Source organism: Falco cherrug, chromosome 3 (assembly GCF_023634085.1).
Source record: "Falco cherrug isolate bFalChe1 chromosome 3, bFalChe1.pri, whole genome shotgun sequence".
NCBI classification, from domain to species: Eukaryota; Metazoa; Chordata; class Aves; order Falconiformes; family Falconidae; genus Falco; species Falco cherrug.
In genome coordinates this window covers 14933706-14957926 of record NC_073699.1, presented here as the reverse complement: position 1 = coordinate 14957926, position 24221 = coordinate 14933706, and the positions used below count along the sequence as shown (strand labels likewise).

Genomic DNA, 24221 nt, shown 5'->3' with positions numbered 1-24221 from the left:
GCCAGGGCAGTGAAGTCCTGCACTGCTCTCCATCCCGCAATACTCACCAATCCCATCTGGGATGCATTCCAACAGGTTCTGTGACAGCAGCAAGTCCGTCAGTGCTACTAGCCCACTGACCTCATTGGGCAACTGCTCCAGCTTGTTCTCAGACACATCCAGACAGACCAAGCGGCGGAGATTGCCCAGCTCCTAGAATCAGAAAGGAGACAGTATGGCTCAAGGTAGCAGCTGAGGAAGGGAGCAAAGTGGTGAATCAATAAGCCCGAACAGGTACTTACTGGAGGCAGGGCTGAGAGCTGGTTGCGGTCTAACCAAAGCTCACGCAGGTTTGGTAGCGCTCCCAGAGTATCTGGCTGTAACAGAGCAGGACAGTAATAGCATCAGTCCCTTCCACAGGGGAGAAGCTGCTCAAGGATGCTACAAATCACACCACACCTCTGCAAAGCTAGACATTGTTATTGCTTTCACACCTCCTAGAACCATTTGCCAAATGGTTTATAAAGCTATTGTGCTGGTGTGCCACAATACAGCAGCACATATGTTTGGAAATGTCTGCAGAAGGTCCCCACAGGAAACATGGAAGACAATAGCAAGGACTGTCTGGTAGCAGGCAAGACAAGAACTAAACAGGGTTTTGGAATTCTGGCCTTACGAAAGAAACTAGTCTTTCTCCTCTTCTGCCTCTCAGAGACTAAAAACATTTGGGTAACACTGGCTAACTCAACATGACAGAGCAGCACCATCAGCAATGCTAGACATGTTCATAGCATCACTCCACAACCACCATACACGCTGATTAGCGTTTGGGGTTGGAGCTAATGCATCACTGGAGAGCAGTTCAAGTGTCAGACAACTGTTCTCACAAGTAAGCTGCAGCCTTGTGCATAGCAAGCTGCACGAAGTCCTTTGCTTCCCAATTTAGGTGGGTTTCTGCCAAAAAACATTTCAGAACATTAAAAGCAGGATTCAGTGACAGCTTAATCCATAGCTGCAAAATTAAAGAGTATCACTGGATGTCACTGACTGTGAAGACAAGCTGAATTTCGAGACTGCACGGGCTCTCAGCACGCTTATGCTCAAAGTCCTCCATGGAGGCACCCAAGTCCAGAGGGCACACACCCCATGCTTGGCTGACTTCACTGCCAGGAACAACATGGAACAGTCCTGCACTTTGCAGTAGAGAAATCAAATAAGAAAGGCAGAAAGTTGGCCTAGCAGAAGTGAAAAGGAACAGACAAAAGCAGTGCAGCACATAAGTACCAGAGTCTCATTGGGAAGGAAAGACCCTTAAGGCAGCTAGATAGCAAGATCAACATCCCAGAGCAAAAGTGCTTGGAAAGAGCAGAGCAAGTTGTGCATGAGGACAGTCAGAAGTAAGACACAAGGGCCAATATGTGAAGAGAACATTATGCTGAGAACAATGACTAGGCCATGGTGGGCAGATCACAATCTTGCCAAACAACTTTCGGGTCTATTTCTTTGCATTTCAGATGAGAAACCACTTGCTTCCACAGAGGTACAGAGTTGGCCCCTACCAACCACCCATATTCCCTCCCCACCATCCCTCACCTACCAGTACTTCCAGGTCATTGCCACCAAGATCCAACTGTTCTAACTTGACAAGGAAGGAGAGTGAACTGCAAGATCCAGGGAGTAGAGAGGGGAAGAGAGAGGGGGTGGGTGGGAAAAAAAGCAAGCAAGAAAGAAGAACAGAAGGTTAGCATCTGGGACACATATCTCACAAGTTACATAATTTTTAATAACTCCTAAAACAGATGGGGCAATCCTGATCTTTTTCATAGTCCCTCTGAGCCAAACAGTTTAGGGAACTGGTACCCTTCCCCCAGGCCGGACCACCTGCACCAGGTTACCGTGTTCAGTAGTACCAGCAGTCCCAAAGCAACCAGCTTCCACTCTGTCACCGATTTGCCTTCTCGCCCTCCCACCATAAAATACTCTTTGAGCAAAAACACACAGATGACAAGACACACCTTAACCTGCTGCCCATTTTTGTAGGAAAGATGGGGACTTGCGCACAGATTAACAGATAACAGAAGAGAGTCAGCAGAGGACAATACATATTTGGGGGGCAAGGAGAGCACAGCTGCAAGGAGAGGCAGGAATGACAAACTCAGCAGCCTCAGCTTCCCCAAATGGGATGCCCATGTTGTTTGAGAGAAGGGGAAAAACAGCACTGGCACGACATCTCAGAAGAGGTCAAAACATACAGACAAGAAGCCCACTAGGCAAGATACTGTGAGAAGCCTGCACAGGAACCAAAGCCTGTCAACACTGGTGGTCCAAAGATGTGCCCCGAGCACCCACACACGCATCATGACCTGGTGCTATGAAAGGCTGCAGCTGCAACCCCACAAAACCAGGATTCAGTTCTTCTGTCATGGCCCAGCTGTTCATGTGTCCTCAGCGCTCAGTCCTGCTCCATCAACTCAGCTTCCACTTCCCCAAACAGGTGTTGCTGTCTCTCAATTTACACTAGGGCAGAACCGCCATCTCAGCCCTGCCCACTTTCCCAGCCGGAATGGTCTTCAGTTATTTTTATTCCCTTCATAAGGAACTGTCCTAACACAGAAATGACTATATTTCTCTGCAAATAGAGCTATATATCTCAACGCCATCCAAACTAAGGAAGTTGGGGGCTGCAAATCTGTGAGAAAGCAATAAAAGAGGTATGTCTTGCCTGGGCCAGGCTATAAAAACATTTGGGCTACAGAGGAAAAGCAGTTCTCATCTTGTGCAGTGGTGGATTTTGAGATACTGTATTAACTCAAGCAAGGTTTATCAACGGGATCATCAAAAGGATTCTGTTGTATGGCAGTCTCTCATAATGACTACATTTGCTCTTTGACTTCTCTGAAGGGTGAAACAGCCTTGACTGTCCCTTCGCACCTTCACAGTCTGAATTCCCAAGTGAGCTCTGGAATCCATGTTGATATACAAGGTCTTGCAAAATGCCTTAGTATAGATCACCCTCCACTACTGCATGAGAATACATCAACGAAAACTACCCTTCCCAAATCACTGGCAAGCTGCATCCCATCTGCGCGGGAGAGAGGAGGTGTGACAAATCAGCTGTGCAAGATGAACTGTTTCAGAACTCAGCTGGCAGCAGCAGACTAACCAATGAAATTTAGTGTTGAAAAGTAAAGGTCATTGCAAGCTGGATCTTTTAAGGAGCTCAACAACAAAAAATCAAAAAGACACTGATGCATTATGCAGTCACAAATCCACAGTACTGAAGCCCATCTACCTACTGGGCTCAGTAACCTTGAAAACTGAAAGCATCATCCATTTTGGTAAGTCATTCTACTCTTTGGCAAGATCACTTGGACTTGTTTAGTGCCATTCTTGAGCACAATTTGCAACCAGACTAAGTATAAGAGTTTCAGACCTCAGTAGAGTACCCCTGAAATTTTCTTGCCCACTGATTTCAATCTCATATTTGACTGACAGATCTGAAGAAAATTGCCTTGGCCTTCAAGATCCTCTTTCTGCTTTTGGAAATCATCCGAAAGTAGAATTTGGGAAATTGGGGAAAAATTGAAAGAAGCTGGAACTGCACTGCAGAACGGTATCAAAAACCTGGACTTATATTTCAGAGAAAACCCCCAAAAACTCATAGCGTGCTACAAGTATGTTGCTGGATGGCATACAAATCTAACACAGGGAAACAAGGGAACACCAGGCACGGGAGATCATCCCAGAAACCATAAGGGTTTGGTCACAGACTGAATTCTCAAACTGCAGAATGCTTGCTGGTTCCTAGATGGTGAAAAGCCATTAGGACCATTCTTCACTGCAATACGAAAGCCTAACTTTGGATGTAGCTGTTGCCCTTCCTTGTTTATATGGTGTATCGCAGTGGTGGTACCTGTCTGCAGGAACACATAGAACAGACAGCAGTGGGTCCCGACACCAGGACCCAAACTCTTCCTGCATGCCTGTTCTCAGCCTGGCATAAGGAGCTTTAATTCTCACATTCTCCCTTGTGAGTATATTCCATGTGCAGCCACCTCAGCTGGTCTCTTAATAGCGCCTTCCTGCAACAGGGTGTTAATGTTGACAATTTTTGTGCAGAAAAGATCCAGTGACTTTGGCATCAGGAACAAGATGGCAGTGTTAATTTGAACTGTGCTTCTACACTGTGTAATCACCAGATGTGAAGTCTGGTTGCTGACCAGTGCAGACTCTCTCAGCTCCTTTTTGGAAGTGCCTTGTCCTCAGGGTCAAAGCTGACACATGAATTTTACAAGCAGATGTAACCGCTGTCATATAAAGCATTTCTTGCATTTATATTCTGCAGCTCCCAGAGGAAAATAACCATCAGGAAGAAAAGAGCATGCACCTGAGTCAGAGCAACATCTCAGAGTGAGGGCGGCATGCCCATCACAGAAGCAGCAAGACTAAAGCCCTCACTGCTCATTCTCAAGCCTTGCTTGAACCCTGTACCATCTGATGCCTCCTCTGCCCTCTTTTTTAAACAAAGCAGAGGAGTAAGGGGAGAAAGGTCAGGTAAGTCAAACCGAATACTTGCCATGAACAGTGAGAGAGCTATGAGGAAAGGTGGCAATAGTTGCATGATTCAAACATTAACCGGGGAGTTTGTGTGGGCCCAAAAGACACTGCTGTTCAAAAAGAAGGCAGGTAGAATCCCTTCCAACATATATTCAAGGAAGACTGGGGGAATCATCAGTTGGATGGATAAGCAGGCAGAAAACAAGCTGACAGAGCTAACGTAGGTTAGAAAACTCAAGAAACAACTCTCATGGGTGCCAAACCAGAGATTACTGCACAGACTCATGAGTTCTCCAGATCCTATCCACCTGATAGCATCAGCTGTACCAAGCAGATCCTCTGCCAGGAATTAATCTCTGTCCCTAACTCTCTGAAACATTTAATAAGACTTATATCTTCTCCCTTGCTGGCTTATTTTTTGTCTGCTGCAAGAAAGCCAGTTATCCCACCAATTCCCACAAACTGCTCAGCCAGAACAATCAGAAGGAATACCCAAGAAAACAGAGATGTCAGAAGCAAAATGTATCTTCAGCCGTATTCTGCTGCTCTTCAAATTATGAACTGCAACGTATAGAGTTCTTCCTATACCCACATCAGTCTATTTTTCTGTTTTTCCACCTCTCCAGGAAAAATTATTCTCACCATTTCCAGCAGCTTTCTTACAGAACCCTGTTCATTCCAAATCAATCCTGATGCAGAGGCTGAATACAGACTCTGAACGTCCTTCCCTGCTCTTAAGCCCTGTACCATCTCTCTCCCCACTCACCCCAATTTACAGAAATCCAGCACGATGCAGCTAATTTATGCAAAGCCTCGAGCCCTCCCAAGCAAAGTGCTAGAGCCTGTGCTACCAAAACAAGCCCCTGAGGAATCAGGCAGGGGACTCCTGAAGCAAACAGATACTCACGTGGGGAGAGTCTTCAGCAGGTTCTCGCGTAGCTCCAAAGTCACCAGGTTTGCCAAACTGCAAGAGAAAAGGGAGCGAGAAAGCCAGATTCACTGAATAGGGCTTCAGGGGTACAAGGAGATGCTCATATCCCTTCCCTTGGGACCACCCCTCATGATCTGCACAAATGCATCTATGTGTGTACACATGAATGGAGATGACAGCGGAAAACAAAAAAACAAAGAGGATCTTAAATGACTTCTGATGAAGGTGACTGCTCATTGCAAAATCATGGGGAAACAACACTGCGCCCAAGCTCAGGACAAGGAAACGTGGTATCACATACAGGACTGTCTATCCATAAAGAGAAAATCCCTCACGTGTAGAAAGCCAAATCCCATGGGAGAGGCACTGCACCCCACAGGCAAAGCCCCATGGGCTCTGCCTTGGCCATTTGCTAGCAGCATAAATCATTTCAACATCACCGGACAAACCACACCTGTTTGGAAAGGGGCAAACGGGCACTCATAAAATAAGGAAAGACAAAGGATTTGATAAGCCTGGATGCACTCCTTGCCTGTGCCACAGACCACAGAGAAGGAGAAGCAGCTGAGACCAGGAAAAGAACCCTTTTAAAAAGGCTGTCTTTTAACAAGAGTAATGCTTAGAGGTGCTCACACAGTATGTTCAGTACAGTGGCAAACTGTAACTGGGATGGCATGCTCTTTCCCTCCAAGTCCTGCTAGTGTCCCCACCCCAGCCCTCCTCCCCATTATGCGGAATGGAGGCATACTCACTTCCCAATGTCATTGGGGAGGCTCTGCAGGGACACATCATTCAAGGCTAAATGGCCCAGGCTCCGAAGCTGCGTGAAGCCCTCTGGAAGCCTGTGAAAGCATGACAGAACAAAACACCATTAATTCTGTGCACAAAACAAACCCTAAATCCCCCACAAGCCAGTCTAACCCAACTGGTATCAACATGTGAAAAGGAGAAGAGCAGGAAACAACTCTGACTCTCGCTCCTGATCCAGGATATGCCCCATTTCTAAGACACCACAGCCCTGCACCAAAGTCACTACATGTCGTAGTGTGCAAACTTGGCTCTGCAGGACTTGAGCATGAATCTCAGGCTACGCCATGTGATCATTTAAACTTGGAAGCAAGGAAGGCTACCAACTAATCAAAACATCCATCTAAGGATATTTTTGCAGATGACACTGCAGCATTCCCTGGGACCAAGTAGTAGTATCATAACTCCAAGGTGCAATAGAACAGGAAAAGACTCGTGAAAAGAAGAAATCCTTCGCTGTTCACAGGCAGCTCCTGGAGCTTCCCTGCCCCACTGCTCACGACACAGATCTGACAACTCTGGGCCACAAAAACACTGACCAATAACTTCTAGTGTAGAAGTGCTGGTTATTCCTGCAGTACAGGGATTCTCACCGACTGAAAAAGCTTGTCCCATCCTGCCAGTGACCGGCTCCACAAGAGGGAAGCAGAGTTAAATCTATTTAAAGGGCGACTTGGGCAGTGCTTGCCCAGGAGCACAAAGGGCAGCAGGCATCTGGAGGCAGACTGGCATCTACAGGGACCCTGGCAAACAATGCGACAAGACACCAGTGCCTCAAAACGTGGTTCACCAAGACAGAGGGGCCACACTTGAATTCCCACAACATTACAGATTAAAAGCTGTAGAGACAGAAGACTGAAAGAGACAAGGCAGAGCGCCCTGTTCTTGGACATCGCTCTGGGCACTGAAATATCAGGGAAACCAACCAAACAGAGAGTTCAAAGGATGGCCATGCTAAATTATAAATAAGACTGACAGAGAGCAAAAAGGACTGACAGAGAGCAGAGGATAGCATGCAGGCCTTTCTCTGCTCCTCTGTAGCACGATGAGTCCACATCCATTCTGGTTTGTGCATCGGGGTGAAGGGGTGGGGAGGGAGTAAGAAACTTATTCCAAGAAGACAAAAGTCCTCGACCATTCCCACCAGTGGCACCAGTATGACTAAAGGCTCATCAACCCAAGCCATAGGCCCTGCAATAGAGGGAGCACAAACCAGCTCTTCCATATGGTATGTGTTTCACCTCTCCAGAAAGCAGACACCTGCAGGTCTTGGCACAGGCAGGGTGGTCCCAGGCCTTGCCTTCAAGGGAAGACAATTAGCAGATGAAGACCAGAGAAAGCAAGGAAGAATGAGGAACTTTCACTCTCAGATGGACGAAATGGGTTGCACATGCCCTCCTACCTGGAGAGAGGATTTCCACTGAAGTCTGCGATTTCCAAGGATTTGCAGAATTTGATGCTTTCAGGAATTTCTGGAATGTCTGGAAAAAACACGTGAAAGAAATAAAGAGGCTTGAGAAGAGCCTACCACGTGGAAAATGGGACACCAGGTCCTGGTGACAGCCTAAGACACAGTACGACAAACATATTTTCATAGCTCAGGACCTGCAAGAGATCACTCTACAGACCTGTGAAAGGGTCCTGCCTCTTCTGTAACATGAGTGCATAGGGTAGTAATACTACACTGAGAGAAGCAGGGCTGTGAGGCACCCACTCCCCATTCAGCTTTGACCTTACCGTTACGGGAGATGTCCAGTTCCACCAGCTGCATGAAGTTGGCAACCTCTGGGGGAAGTCTCTGGATTTCATTGTCACTCAGACCCAGCTTGCGCAGGTTGAGAAGCCTAAAGAAAGGCTGTGACAGGAGAGAACAAAACTGGGTCAGCAGTAATTCTGTGGGAAACCTGCCTTCTCCCCTCAGGCCAAACCTGAGCATCCATCCCTGGAGAAAACTGCCTTCTCTCATAACCTCTCTCCCAGTGAGGTCCTCAAAGTGCAGCCACTGCACAGATGAGAACCCTGATTAAGGCCTTTTGCCCTGGTCTGTTGTAGAAGACAGACATTTAATGGGTTTCGCTTGATGATTCATTTAACATCTCTACTATACCACTGCTCTTATCCCTCCCTTCTAGAATACAAAATGGACGTTCCTTGTTTCCCAAGAGAACAGTTCATCTTAGACATTCGAACACTAGCACCAGGAGGAAGTCACTATAAAGCAGCTTGCCAGCAGACACTGCAGTGTTTATGAGCCTGGTCCAGAGAAGCCAACAAAAGAGAAACATAAGGGGACTTTCAGACTGAAGTCCTGTCCCTGCTGTCACACACATCTGCTGTACGGTATGTTTTGTCAGGACATCAGTGACAACGTCCCTACACCAACAGGGAAAGCACGTGTGCCACCTGTACTGGGCAAGAAAAGGAGCAGGCAAGCTAGCTGTAGGGCCCATGTAACAAAGAATTAAAGAAGGAAATTCCTTTCTAGAAACGCCACAGTCACAGAAATGTCAACTGGAAGGGACCTCCAGAGCTCTCCTTGTCTAACAACATCCAACTTCTTCACACCTCCTCTTGTTCTCAGAAGTCAATTATACTAGCTATAAACGGTAAACAGCAAGATTCATCAATCATACTCTTTCTAGACATCAATAGTAAGTTTACTAAATGCAACATACTATAATTATCAACTGAACAAATCTTGCAGCTGCTTCTAACTATTGTCGGACATAGGATACTGGACAGGATGGAAAACAAGGCGGTAGTGTTTGCTGCATTTCCTGGATCATTACAGAGTCCTGGGAGTAACAAACAAACAATATTGGGCCAGTGCAGAAAATGAAACTGTTTTAAGAAGTTTACCCATAACCCACAAATAGATAAAGGCTGTTGCGCACAGACGTAGTAAAACCATGGCTCTGATTAAGTGTTTGGGTTCTGCCACAGTACTCTTAAGTCATCTTTAGCCATTTATGAGTTTTAGATGGCCAATCCTTAAGAAGCTAATAACTTGACCTGTGATGCAGGAAAAAAAAAGGAGCGATGAAGCTAGGAACAAACTCAGGCCTGCGAAGTGACACACAGAAGCCACTTCTAATCCATGTAATCATCCTGTCCGTCCCACACCAGAGGCAGAAAGGGAGTTACAGTAAGCAACAGAAAATGTAATCACAGGATTACTTACACATCAGAAAACAAGTCCAGAGAGTCAGGGCTGCTTACACAGACCACACTGACAAGGATCAAACAAGAATTTGAGTCTGAACCTTCCTTCTCAGTTGCCTTTCCAGTAATCCATCTGCATAAAAAGGTTGCTGAAACAGAGCTCTCCAGAAATAGTTGCGGGGGTATTGAGATGAGGTTTGAGGCGGTGGGACACCCACAACTGTCACTTGTAACATTGCAAAGAACATTAATACAGACCAGATAAAGGAGAGGTAAGAAAAGGAGATGCACAACGTAACTGTGAAAAGATACGCAGACCATGAAGAGAGGTGCTCGCCCTACTAGAGGGGATGATGAAGAGGTCTAACTTGAGAAGTTTCTCTGCCATAGATCAAAACCCCTGCAGCTTCCCATGGAGATGTCCCAGTGCAGAAGTGCTGCTAGGTGCAAGTCCATGTTTGAAGGACTGCAAGACATGGAGCGGCCTTTGCTACGCGGAGGTTGTCGTACTTCCACATCACTCCCCATACTGAAAGGGAGAAGTGCTCTGGGATGAACAGCAGTGATATGAAATTCATACTCCTGACATCCTAAAGTAGTACAGGAGACCATAATAAGCAAGAAAAGCAACAATAAGAAAAGTCCTCTTGATGCTGAACAGCATGAGTCCTTTTTAATTCAGTTTATCTAATGCAAATCAGTTTAATAAGAAAGGAAGTAGGTGAAAGTCTAAATGACAACAAAGGTTCAAGCCAGAGCAGGAGGTTTAGAGATTTGATTTGCTATTGTTTCCTAGATCCTTCTCCTAATTTTAGAATGCAAGGAAATTCCAGGCAAGACATTGTGTTGACCTGCTAGAGCCTACAAGTTGGAAAACAGCAGAGGGACAAACAGGACATCTATAGTCCAAACTTTTAGCACTTCTGCCTACAGATTTTGGGCCGTCTCAAAACAGATGTGCACACCTAAAAAAAATTAATTTAGAATAAAGTCATGCTACATGTTGCACTGCAGTATATACAAAAAGCATTTTTTGACACTATAAGAGATTTAAAAGCTAATTTCCATGAGGCAAACCGGTAGCTGTGAACATCGACTTCAGTTTTCCCTTACACTTAAGTTTTACTTTCTTAGCTAGGCCATCAAAATCAAAACAACATTAACACTTCTTTGTCACAGCAGTTAAATTGCAATAAACTGCGTGGATACCACAGAATAAACTGCGTAACAGACCTTTTACTAGCATAACTACCTTAGCGAAAATAATCAGAGCCTACAGGCACGTCTGTGAAGCCAAGTGCAGACCAAGCCTTGGAATTAGGCTTGTGACAATCTCACAATTATTCCCATCCAATTAACTTTGTTTCAGGGAGACATCTACTAAAGATCATGTTCCAAAAATGCCTTGCTTTGTATGCTACTGCTTTGTATCAGTTAAACAGCATTTTTTCTCCCCCAGTTGTGTTGTTGTTGTTTTTTTAAAAAAAGGTAACTAAAAAACTTCAAAACCTCACAGTGCTGACAGACTATTCTGTCTGTGCACAAATCTCCGATCCGTGCACAAATTTCCATTCAGCAAACAGCAAGACAACAGTAGTACATCCCACTTCTTAAGACTCACTTAAGCTGGGCTTGAATAAAATATTTCTATGTGACAAAAATTCAAACTAGTCAAAAGTCATCAGCGGAGGTCACACAAAAAAAAAAAAAAAAAAAAAGCAGCTGAATTACAGTGTTCCCATGCAAGGATTAAGACTTTTATACTGGGGGGGGGGGGGGGGGGGGGGGGGCGCGGAACGGGATGCGGGGGCAAGTTAAGTAGAATCTAAGCAAGCCACCATCTAAGCAAGCTAGAATCTGTCTAGCAAAACCACTTACTCCTCATCATTAACCCCTCACCAACAGGATGAAATACAGTGAATGAAATACTGCTAGCCAAAGCACAGATACACCAGCAAGTCTGTACTTCCCCCCGACAGCCTGCTTTGCTCCTGAATGTCTTTACTATAGCAGCACAAACAGTTTTGCCAGCAGAGCACACCAACATTGCCATAACCAGTCCAGCAGACTTAACTGCCGTTGCATCACAGAAAGGCAAAGGTAGACCAGCACTGCTGAAGCAAATAAACAGGCGCTGGTTGTTCAGAGATGGGACAGTCTTCAGGAATAAGCACTTGAAAGCACAGAAGAGATGTGCTTCCCACTTATGCCAGCAAAGCTTTTAGAAAACTAGCAAGCAAAGTCTGCCCTTCTCTCTACTAGGACTACAGCTAGTCTGATGTAAAATACAGCCACATGATGTAATCAAGAACAATGCAAACGCTGCACCTAAGACGACACACAATTTTCAGGTCAATATTTTGTGAACCGGGTTCTTCAACTCATAAAGTCCAACAGCCAAATTTACAAAGCAAGACTGCACGGAAGATTAATTTGTGACACTGGAAATGGAGAACAGATTAATTTTAAAATTGTTACCGGAACCAGGAGTGAAAACTTAAGCAAATGTGTCTTTGGAGACTGGCAATTATCCCTTTCTCTAATCAATGTTAAGCATGTTTCATACAGCTAGCAAAAAAAAAGAAAAAAAGAAAGTCATAAATTTAGCACTATACTGAATGTCTCTGTTACGATGAAACATATAGACCTTCAAGATTTTCTGAGTATTAAAAAAATAAATTAAATAATAACCAAATCTGCATGACCTAGATCTTTCACTGTCCAAACTAGACTGATAGAACAGATCAAAAATAGAACTTTGAGGAAAAAAAAAAAGCAGTAATCAGTCACTGTTTCCTGGCATACCAGAAGCCTGAAGACCACAAAGAGCAAACACGGATTAGTACAAGAGGATTCCAGCGCACAGGAATTCAGTCAGCTCAGAGTGCAATGGAACTTACCACAAATTTAAAAAAAAAAAAAGGTTCAAGACAAAGATCAGGGGCTGTACTAATATATTAACAGCATAGTTGGGTAGCTAGGGGGGAAAAAGCCTTTCTAAATCAGAATATATTACAAAGATATTCTACTGTTGAATTATGTGAATTGTTCCCGGATGGCTAAGATGGAAAACGACTACAAAACCATCTTTCAAAAAAGGTTCAGGTGGCATAAATTCTGACAATATGTGGAGCACAACAGCTGCAATACAACAGATTGGAAATACATAGGCCATTGCTCTCAATGTACTGATTGGCTGAAAATTAGTATAAGGTATAAATAGCCTGTAAAGCACTCTAAACCAAAAGATAAGAAATACTCCAAAAAATTGCAACATTGAAAAAGAGACTGAAAAATGTGAAATGCAGGCTCTGCAGCACGTTTTCAGATGTAACTTCCTCATTCAGCAGCCTTTCTGAAAATGAAAGCAGGCAAACATGAGAAGTCATTCAAGATTTATCCGTAATTTCTGAAACAAAATTCAATTACTTCATTTTCTTTTAAAAAGGCAACCTAGATCCATGAATTTTTCAGTCAAAAGGGACAATGAAGTAATATCCTTTAATTCTTTGTATATCACAGACTTTTATCACAGAATCATGAAATAATTCAGGTTGGAAGGAACCTTGGCATATCTCCACTCCAACCTCTTACTGAATGCAGGGTCAGCAATGAAGTCGGTCCAGGTCGCTCAGGCCTTCATCCAGTCAAGTCTTTCAAAACCTCCAACGACGGGACTCAAGGATCCAAAAATGCTCTGGGTCCTTGGGTGCACCACTTAATTACTGTCACAGTGAAAAAAGCTTCCTTGTCCCCAGACGGAACCACCTAGCTCCATGATGCCATGCCTCTCATCCTCCCCCACGCACTGCTGGGCTCCGTCTCCTTGATAAACTCCCTGCACACACTGGCAGGCTGCTATGAAGTCCCCCTGAAGCAAGTGTCTTCTCCAGGCTGCGGAAGTCCTGTTCCTGCAGCCTGGGCTGTCAGGGCACACGCTTCAGCCCCTGCCCACCCTATAGACCCTCTCCTGAACTCACACCAGTTTGGCAATGCCGTTCTTGTACTGGGAGTCCCACGATGGGTGCAGTACGGAGGGGTGGTCTATGGAGGGGAATAATCACTGCCCCGGTCCCTGGGTGCGCTCCTGTCAGTACAGGCAGCACGCTGCTGGCCCTCCGCGATGCCAGGGCACCCCACAAGACCCTACGAGGAGCTGAGCTTTGAGTACAGTGAGCAAGGATGAAAGCCGAGCACCTTTAGCACAACATCCAGCAGGAAGAGTGGAGAGGAGCTGGCCACGTATGATACACAAAGAATGCTGCCAACAATAGTACATGCAACGTAAAGTCAAATTCACGGGCCTGTTTGCATAACCAAATAAAAACCCTCAAACGTCCCTTTTTGCTGTAGCCAGGCAAACACCGAAGTGTGCAACCAGCATAAACAATGGACAAGAATCATCAAAACTTTAGGAGACCCCCAACTGTGACAACGCTTTCACAATTAAACCGCACCAGTCACTCGGAAGCTACGCTTACAAGGGTGACACAGCTACTCACCTATAAATGGGTTGGGTTCCCAAGAAACTCCAGGTGAGCCAGTGGACCACCGTGAGCTATTTATTCTAGTCCTGTTAGAGTACACAACACTTGCTTGTCAGCTAGGTGCAACTAACCACAATTAAACTGGAAAGACTTTACTTCTGTCTTAATGACAACTGACACCTCAGCAAATTTGGAAGGCCCACTTCAATACTGAAATATGATGATATATGCAGAAGTGAGAAAGGATAAAACCCCAACACAATTACTAATGAACCTCTTGATTCAGACCACTGCCTTTGGAGTAATTTTATAAAAGAAAAATACTGGGCTAATAGAGCGGAATCACTGCTATGACAATCAAAACTATCGGGGAAAGAAATGGTCAGCTTCAAAGTGAAATATTACAAGCAGAAAGCCATCCTGACCATATAGTACTCACCTTCAATGGTTAGGTCAGTCCTACTCAAGGCACACAATAGATTGTGGGTTTATTTGAGGTTATCCTGAGAAACAGTAACAGACTCGGCCAGTTTGTGAAAACAAGAAACACTGGTAGCAGCAAATACAGGCTCTGTTTGGCAGATTCACCTTTGGCTTCTGCTGAAGAACCGAAATACCTGTGTATTGAGAAAGTCCTGAGCTTCACACACTGACTCCAGGGCCACCGATCTAGGACACATTTGTTACTGATAATGCGAGGATGCCTGACACCCCGTTTTGCAGAGCTTCTCACTCAGTGAGACACAAAAGCACAGAAGTTCCCAATCCCATGGAGTTCAGTATACATGAGGCATTTTGCCTGTACTTAATTTATAAGCCAGGTTAGTCCATGGCTCCAGCTGTGGTGTTCACCAGTGGTGAACTCTTACATGGGAAAGCAAAATGAACCCAAGAAGGGGGAAATACACAACGGATTTAGAAATGAGTTTCTGGCCTCCTATCCTCAACATGCCACGACTGCTCTCAGCAATGCAGATGGGTGGCATTATAGGTGGTGCTGGCCAAAGTTGAGAGCAGAGATGCCTAACTCCTGAGTAGAGTCAGTCTGACAGTCCCTTGTACCCCTTCCTCATTCATTACACGTGAGGAACTCTGACTGTCCAACTCCAAAACTGGCTGCATCAGCCACCTCCTGTCCTTGCAAGACAGAAAAGAGCCATCCACCACTACCTTCACACACAGCCTCTATCAGCATGAGGCCAGGATCTCACTGCCTGTGGACACTAGCACACAGCTTCCAGCTAAATTAAGAAAGCAAGGTAAGTTTCTAGAAAGCCAGTGTCTGCAAAACTGCTAAGCAGTTATGTAGCAGGCCAGTGAGTGAGTGATGCCAATCTCCAAATTCATCCAGTTCACTCAAAGAGGCAATCTGCATCACAGAGGCAGGTCCAACAGAACCACAGAATGGTTGAGGTCAGAAGGGACCCCTCAAGATCAACTAGTCCAACCTCTGCTCAAAGCAGGATCAGGGTCAGCTATAGCAGGCAACCCAGGGCTGTGCCCACTCAGATTTTTAATATCTCCAAGGAAAGACATTCTGCAGCCTCACCGGGCACACGTTCCTGTATTCAACCACCCCTCCAGTAATAATAATAATTAAAAAAAAAAAAAAAAAAAAAGGAAAAGAAAAAGTGTTTCCTTATGTTTAAACAGAATTTCCTCTATTTCACTCTGTGCCCATTACCTCTTGTCCTGCCACTGGACACTACTGAGAAGAGTCTGGCTTGGCTCCATCTCCTTTGCTCCCTGACATCCTACACACATCGGTAAAATCCCCCTAAGCCTTCCCTTCCCCAGGCTGAATAGTCCCAACTCCCTCAGCCTCTCCCCCATATCACAGATGTCCCAGTCTCTTAATCATTTTTGTGGCCCTTCACTGGACACACTCCTGTATGTCCATGTCTTCCCCACGCAGGGGGAGCCCAGCATCGGACCACAGCTCTCCAGGTGTGGTTTCACCAGAGCAGAACAGAGGTGAAGGATCACCTCCCTTGACATGCTAGCAATGCTCTTCCTAACTGCTGGTCAACTTGTGGTCCACCAGCACCCCCACTGTTTCTGCACAGCTGCTTTTTAGGTGATTGCTTGTACTGCTGCATGAGGTTATTCCCCCCCAGGTGCAGAAATTGGTATTTCCCATGAGGTTCCCATGGGCCCATTCTTCCAGCCTGTCAAGGTCCCTTTGAACAGCGGCACAACAATTTGGCTCATGCCAAGTCAGCCGCAGCATGTACAGACACAGCAAAGTCATAAAGGGCCCTTGGAAGCCCAGCCTCTTGTCTGTAACAGGCCCTAGAAAGTGTCTGAAGGAGCTTGCTTCCATCTTCCTCTCTGCAGTTAGCACGCTTCCAACTAAACTGTGTTTCTTCAGCTTGCTGACATGACGTACTTCCTCCAGACCTCAGTCCTGCCTCTTTGGCCATCGATGTTCATATCTGTGAAGCTCCCAGCATTAGTACTGAGGATGCAGCAAAGCCCCAGGACATGAACAAAAGGCTAATGGAGCTATTAGGTTAGCCTAGAGAACCACAGTAGTCAGATAGCGATGCTGGGAATTTGGACACCACCCCCAAGTGCTCCCTTTCTGCTGCAGAGTAACGCTTAGCTGAGCCTTGCCTCAGCAGAGCGCCTTGCTCACTTATTCAGTCAGATCAGAAGGCGGAACATGAAAAAAAAGGAGAAAGGACAATGGATAAAAAGATCAGAACAAACCTTCTGAGCTACCATTCAACTATGCCGTTTCCCAGAAGCAACAAAATCCTGAGGGCAGGCATGGAAAGGCAACCATTGCCCGAATGGGATTAATGGCCAAAGAGCCAGCCTGGCACAGCGGGGCAGACAGCGTCAGGCAACCCCAGCCACCCTGTGCTGCCAACACCAGCTCTTCAGAAGAGGCACAGTGGAACTGGCAGGAGGCAGGGAAAGGGCTTCACTCCTGGAACAACCCAAGCAGTCTGATGAAGCATGGCAGGGTCAGGGATGCAGACCTACTAAGCCCACCAAGCTTCCCACGCACACTGCTGGTGCCCGTGACGCTGGCATCCAGCCCACAGCAATCACGGCTGCAGAGTTCCTGCAATGTGGCCAGAGCCCTGTGCCCATCCATGATTCACACAATGGCAACACAAGCCCGTGTGTCCTACAGATCCCATCCCACCTGCAGAACGACGCGTCAAGCAAGCAGAGAAAGGCGTTTGGGTGCCGAAAGCCTGGGACTCGGAAAACACTGACTGCTTCTGCATGCACAGTGCTCCCCGCTTCCAGGTTGGCCCCAGGCCCAGGTTAGTTTCATGATTCTTTTCTGAATCTTTGTTTTCTTGAGGCTATAGCAAAAGGGCTTCTGGCCCACCCGAGGCTGAACTCCAGCTCTCCCCTCACCTACTGCTGCTGAGGCAAGGAGATCCCCTCTGCACTCCCTGCTTTAATGCACAACACTGCTTCACACGCATCTCAATCCCACACATCTGGGCAGAGGCATTTGTCCCGTTTTACACCCGGAACATCAGTCCTGCTGAAGGCACTGTGTCTAATCCTGGGGGAAGGGGACTAGGACATGGGGTTCTTTGTTCCCCAGCATCACCTTGCTGCTCTCCGATCACCAGCCCCCACAATCCTGCCTGTACCTGCAGAAGAGCCATCTCCGTGGTGGCCAAGAGGGAGGGAGGAGGGCAAATGGACACCTGGGCTCCTCTACCAGTTTCTCCGGAGAAGGAGCAATGCCACCCTGCAGCACAGACAGCTCAGGGGGCTGCCTTGGTGTTAGGACCCCTGCTGCAAACAGCAGACAGGGTGGGGGTGGCTGTCAAGCGCCAGCAGGCTGTAGGGACATTTCTCCCCTCAACTAACCATGCTTTAAATAGACTTCAACGAAACACTTCATAAAGACGGGGCATTTCTCAAGGTGAGGCGGCTGTAGCACTACTGAAGGGGAGCAGGACATGTGCCAGAGGAAGAGGATTCAGACACCCAACTTACATAACTGTAGGGCCACAATGACCTTACACATAGGCCAATGTCTTTGAAACAAGGCAGTGACAATTTACAGATCTGGAGTCCAGGAGCTGGGTCTACACTGTAAACACAGTTTGCACACCGGAATTGTACAAAACCTTTTGCTTCTGCAGCCAAAACTATCCAGGTGTTCCCAAGCTCTGCTACCCAAACAGTGGGTCTCAGATGCCTCCTTTTCCTCAAAAACAACCTGTGACAACCCAGGCTTCCTCAGAGACAAAGGCCTGGAGACAGAGGTGTTTGGCCCAGGTGATTTTGCTGCAGGGACTGAGTACACCAGCAGTGCTTGCTGTTTTACTTCTCCTCCAACACAGGCTAAGGGGATCCAAGGCAGGGTTTTTGCTAACCTTTCCAACCCTCAAGTGCCAGTGATAAGGACAGGTCCTCCTTACATCTCATTACTCTTAAGAGAATTTCAAGCTCAACTCTCAAACCCTGCTGGTACAGTCCCACCACCTTCAGCAGGACAGCACAAGCTTAATTAAAGGCAGGATCACAATGTGTAGCAGGAAAATAATTACACCTCTCCTGGTGATTCACAAACAAGAAGAGGGGCTGGTTTCCCACGCCACCAGGGGCTGGGCTCACAGCAGCACACAGCAGAGCTCCTATGTTTGTCCCCAACCAGAGCAAATGCACAGGACTGTCACTGTGGGCAGGTGGTGTCCGCCAGCAGTGAAATGCGGCGGCTTGGGCAGCTCCTCAAAACACTCACAGCAAAACCAGATCACATATCTGAGCCCTGTGTTTCATTCACATCTTCCTGGTTAAACACAGGCTTGACATCTTAAGAATTGCCCATGGAGGAAGCAGAGACTTTGCTGCATGCTCCACAGCCAAGGTGCCGGCACGCAGGAGCACACGTGTCTGCCTTTCCAGTCTCGGAGACCTACAGGTAGGAGAAGTGTGAACAGAACTGGGGTCCCCTGCTTTTACATCTGTGATGAAAGAAAGAGCTGATCTTTGACAACTGTGCCAGTGGTATTGCCTTTGGGGAAAGCCAGCTGTGCAAGATTCAAGCAGAGCTGGAAGCAAAAACTGCAAAGCAAAACATGTGGGAGTTGAACAGCTCTAAGGTTAAACTCAGTCCTTCCAAGCCACTGTCTTACAGGTGAGGCCACATAACCAGAAAGACTTCTATCCCACAGGTGGCCAGCTTGGGCAGGATGCCAGTCCCACAGGCTGTACAGCTCCCTTAGCAGAGCAGAGCCAGGGGCATCCAGTTAACACTAGGTTGCATCACCAGAGCCATGAACGCAAGACACACCTTTCCCTGTATTAAGCGAAATGATGCAAGCAACGTATATTCCCAGAAAAGCTAGATTCAAGAAGGAAGATCACTCCACCTGAAATCTAGTGAGGATAACAGTTAATGGTAGCAGAGGTCAAAAAGGCAATCACCACTGCCGAGAGATGAGAACATCAGTTTGGAGCTCCAGCAGAGAGGCGGCACCTCAGCCCCTGCCAGGCAGCCCTGGTGCCACGGGGAGAGCGCCACTACGACTATCCAGGTAGACCCTTGCACCCGGGCGTTCCTCAGGGCGCCTCACACCAGTTACTCAGAGGCTCAGCCTGAGCCACCCAGGCAGGCATGGGATGAGAGCACAGGCAGTGGATACAGACCACTTGCCATCCTAAAAAAGCGGTCTTCCCAAATAACCGACTCCAACCTTAGCAGCATTTGATTCTTCGCTCCTCACAGCATTGGCCACAGATACTAAACTGGCTTAAGGGTGAGCATCAGGAGGATGGGGCCAGGCTCTTTTCAGCTGTGCCAGCAACAGGACAAGGGGCAACGGGCACAAACCACAACACGGGAGGTTCCATCTGAACATGAGGAAAGACTTCTTTACCTTGAGGGTGATGGAGCACAGGGACAGGCCACCCAGAGAGGCTGTGGGGTCTCCTCTGGGGACGTGCAAAATGTGCCTGGATGTGACCCTGCAACCTGCTCTAGGAGGACCCGCTTTAGCAGGGGGGGTTGGACTAGACAGTCTCCAGAGGCCCCTTCCAACCCCCACCATTCTGCGATTCAGCCTCTTCTGGCCACAAGCACATAATCACAAACACCTGAAAGGCAGCAGCCCAGCAAAGTCCCAAAGAGGAACAGCTGACACGCTGCAGCAGCCGAACACCAGGCTCAGCAGCCTTCGGCAGAGCTCCGCTTTGCACAGCCCGCCGTGGCAGGCCACCTTCCCGGTGCTCCAGCAGGCAGGGCAAAGGGGGGCTCTCCTCCCCAGCGGCCCACACACAGCACAGGAGGAGGGGACGCTCCTCGCCTGGCCACCCCCGGCAGGCCCACGACAAGGAGGAGATGCAGGGAGGGGCCTGGGCAGGGCAGGGCAGGGCAGGCATGCCGAGGGTGCTGAACACGGGGGGCTCCGCACGCCCCCCCCCCCCCCCCAGCGGCGCTCAGAGCTGGGGAGCCCTGGCACACACACAGGCTGCTCCCCGGCTGCAGGGACACAGCCGTCCCCGAGGCAGACTGGCCGGATTTCCGACTATTTAACCCCACGTATCAGGCCCTGAGGAATGTATTTCAAATATATAAAAGTACTTAAGCGTCAGGAATACATTCCAACTAAGACAAAGCAAGTTGTCTGCAAGCCAAAGGCTCTCCAGCTGCCTCTTCCCAGGCATTTAAGCCGGGACTGAGGAATGCAGTCCCCTCTGGGGCCGGACGGCAACTGTTCTCCCCGAAGACAGCACGCTGCTCGAGGACAGCACACAGGAGCAGAGCAGAATCTCTGGTCCAAATTAAATAACTAACTAATCCAGCGCCACAGAAAGGAAATCCCCAAGCCAGAATAAGATCACGACACCACAATTAGCACCTCGCTATTGGGAAGAGCTGGGGGGGGGGGGTGTGCGCTACTGACAGAAGCAATTTGTGGTCTCAGACTGCATCTTAAACACAAAAGCCTACAAGTGCATAAACAGCAGGTCCCCCCTGCTGAAACCAGAGCACAAGCGACCCCCACCTCGGTCCTATACAGTGGCCTGGGAGGAATCCAGAGGACAAGTGCCACCGACCCATCAGCATTCCCTGCCGCAGACACGGAGCATCCAGTGGCATTTTCCACTGAAATACTGCAAAAGCATTAATCTGGACAGACTTGCTGGGATCATTCCATGGGACAGCGTTCTGGCTGCGGGTCAAGAAGCAAAACCTAATCTACACCAAACACTATCCGAAGACCTCTCCCCCCCTTTCTTACCTACTCTACATTTCTGGCTTTTCACCCAGCCCCCTCCCCGGCATACCAGCACCTCGGGAATGGCCTTCTGCAGGATAACAAAGGGATCCAACCGACCAATCTAGTTTTTTTCTAAACCATCTTCTGACCAAAGAAGGGTGAACTAGCAATTACAAAAAAGCAATTTACTTATCTGTAATGCCACAAATATTACCAACGGGGAAAAATGCCCCAAGAGCTATACAGTAACCTGCTCTGATTGTTTCAAATAGGATTGTATTTTCTTGAGGCAGAAATCATTATCACCCTGTAAGTTTATACACAGATGCATCTCCAGCACTGAGAGGCACCATAAACAAACAAACAAACCGACCCAACAAATAAGCTCTAACCCTGAAACTGGGAAATTGAGACAAGGCAGACAAGATCAAGTTGATTAACTGGTACAGAGCAGGGCATTCGGACTACAGCAGACCGTACACTCAGGGTTCGTGGAAGCACATTCTGGGCACTGGAAAAGCCTTAAAGAAGAGTTAAGTGTCCCCATGTGGAAGGAGACAGCAGGAGATTCTCAGGCACAAAAGCCACAAACAACTCCTCTGAACAGGAAGAGTACAAAGAATAGGAAGGTGCCAAAGCAGCTCTCAGGGGAACAGCTCAGACACACACCATTAAATACCCTGAACTAGAAATGGAAAAAAGGAGGAGTCAGAAACCGAAGAGAACCTTGCAGTGCGCGCAAGAACTCTGCAGGCGGTCACATCCCTCTGCTTCAGCACACAGCGTGTCTTACCATCCACCACGCTCTTTCACCACTGTTCCCTGCATCATTCCAGTTTCTGTCAGGGAGATGGTGAAACAAGGTTATGAAATTCAGGAATATTCAAGGGGGAACGTATGTAACAGGTCAGAGGAGACCCAAAGAAGTTAACCTAGTCCTGTCTTCACCTCTAACCATCAATGAAACACCACCTAAAACATTCCTGGAAGATATTCAGACAATAGCCAAAAGAACTAAGGAGAGATCTTAGAGATGCAAGGAGATAGGGTAATGAGCAAATGCTCTGTAGGGCCACTGTGATACTGCATTTACACTTTAGAGGCAGCATCCTGAACACAAGCAAGGCAAGGTGAACATATGTCAGTGATTGTCACCAGGGAACAGGCAGAATACCATAAGGTGCAAACTCGTTCCAAGCAGCAAACTCAGCAGCCGATGCACCCAAAGACATGGAAGATGTCACGAACCACACGACAGAGACACATCTAGAGGTTTACAATTACTGGGTCAGCTGAACCCAGGGGAAAGGCTGAGTAGGTGCTTTCATTGGTGACCTCCCTACATCATACAAAACCAGAGCAATGGAAGATTTGGTGAGAGGCAGCACCATTTAGGCTGTAGTCACCTAAATGATCGCGAACTCTTTGCTTCACTGAATCTCTCTGCCACTCAGTACACCTTTTTACCTCACTTTTACACGTAACTCAAGCTTTCTCTAAGACCTGAGCTCCTTTTGAGATCCACGTAAGGCAGCACACCCACGCTCTCCAGCAACAAATCTGACTACACACCTTGGAGCTCAGAGAGAAGTGAATATTAATAGTCAATTCTTATTTGTAGACCTTAAAGCATAAAATAATTTCCGTGCTCTTTTCTGTTCCCTTGTTTGTATGTCCAAGAAGCATATGTCCAAGAGTTTTATTAGCTCTTTTTTCCACAACTGAGCCTCGGCTATTACTGGTCCAGCACAAATCCTAAATCCCCCTAGTCACCTCCCAGGACTTATAAGACAGACAGTTACTGCACTGAGAGAAAAGAATAAAGGTGAAATGGCCTTCACTTATTTCAACTTCTGGGCAGCAAGCAGATCCAGAATACCTGGCTTTTGGAGAAACAAAGCCACATCCATTTGTACACATTAACTCATAGGGCTCCTGAACTCCTGGAAGGAATAGAGAGGCATGCCAACTCTGTGCACAGGTCTCACAGCAATCAAGTGAAACCAGTTTCTTGACTGGTTTTGTTAAACAAATGCAGCTTGCAGTTTTGACAAAGCCTGTGATGCAAAAAATTCAGGTGCAGAACAAGAGAAGGTGCCCACCGCACACTCAAGCCTTAATGGGCACCAAAGCTGGCTCACGCTGCTTACAGCACTGTGAACCACGGAGGAGCCCAGTCACCAGCATTCGTGGTTCCCTGACTTTCTCAGGGAAGGGCTATTAGCATGCAGAGATTAAAAGGAGCAGCTTTACTCCTCCGTGGAAGTAAATAAAACCCAAGATCCTCCTTGCAGGCCTCAGATGCCAGGAAATTAAAAGCTGCTCTTAATTAGCTTTGCAAGGCCCCACCTTGCCTTGGGAAAGTGACAAACACCACGCTCAGGTTTCACCCTGCTCAGTGCAGCAGGATCCCAGGCTCTGGACAAAGGACACCGATGCTCTTGCCCCAGGCCAACAGCAGCTAAACAGGAGGAACCGCTGAAACCCGGACTGTTTCTACCAGCCTAGAAATTGCCTTGCCAAGATGCAAATAGCAACAAGCCAGAACAGGAAGGAATCTGCACCGGACCCAAAATACCTCCTCTCCCTGGTGCTCTAGCCAGGTGTCCGTCCCTCATAATTTTCAATGCAAGCTAATAACAGCTCATCGGGCAGTAGAAAAAAAAAAAAAAGTTTACTGCACTGGGCCAGATTTGTCATGGGCATTTTAGCAAGGAAAAAGCAAAGCAGAGCAACTGCAAGCCTTCCACTGGGCAGCCCTAGGGTTTGCCTCTTCAGCACCACCACTATTCAAAAACTTGGCATCAAAAGCTAGCTCTTCAATTTCCTCCTTTTCCCCGGCTCTGCATGATCCCTCAGCCTGCCCCAACCTCACACTTCCCTGCCCAGGTATCCGTCCAGCAGGTCTCCAGCAGCCTGTCCCTCTGCATGCTGCTGCTGACACAGAAGAGAGGTCTCCTCCCTCCTCCACATTGACTTCTTCGTAATTTTCAGTCCCTACTCAGCTCCACCCTCTCTTCCTCCTACAGCAGGTCCTTCGAGCTCTACTCCACCCAGGTTTCTTTCGACCTCTCCCTTTTGCCTTCCCAT

General features: G+C 47.4%; 1 protein-coding gene across 42 annotated transcripts in view; it reads right to left on the bottom strand.

Annotated features, from left to right (window-relative positions):
- The window catches only part of SCRIB (scribble planar cell polarity protein), a 116604-nt gene that overhangs the window by 87344 nt on the left and 5039 nt on the right, over window positions 1–24221 (bottom strand). For all 42 annotated transcript variants that reach the window (XM_055703698.1, XM_055703697.1, XM_055703653.1 and 39 more), the window contains exons 2-8: window positions 8012–8129; window positions 7677–7755; window positions 6220–6309; window positions 5444–5500; window positions 1577–1640; window positions 282–356; window positions 48–192 (exon numbers count right to left, since the gene is read on the bottom strand). In XM_055703698.1, coding sequence (XP_055559673.1) covers window positions 48–192; window positions 282–356; window positions 1577–1640; window positions 5444–5500; window positions 6220–6309; window positions 7677–7755; window positions 8012–8129 — 628 coding nt within the window. The remainder of the gene's footprint in view (window positions 1–47; window positions 193–281; window positions 357–1576; window positions 1641–5443; window positions 5501–6219; window positions 6310–7676; window positions 7756–8011; window positions 8130–24221) is intronic.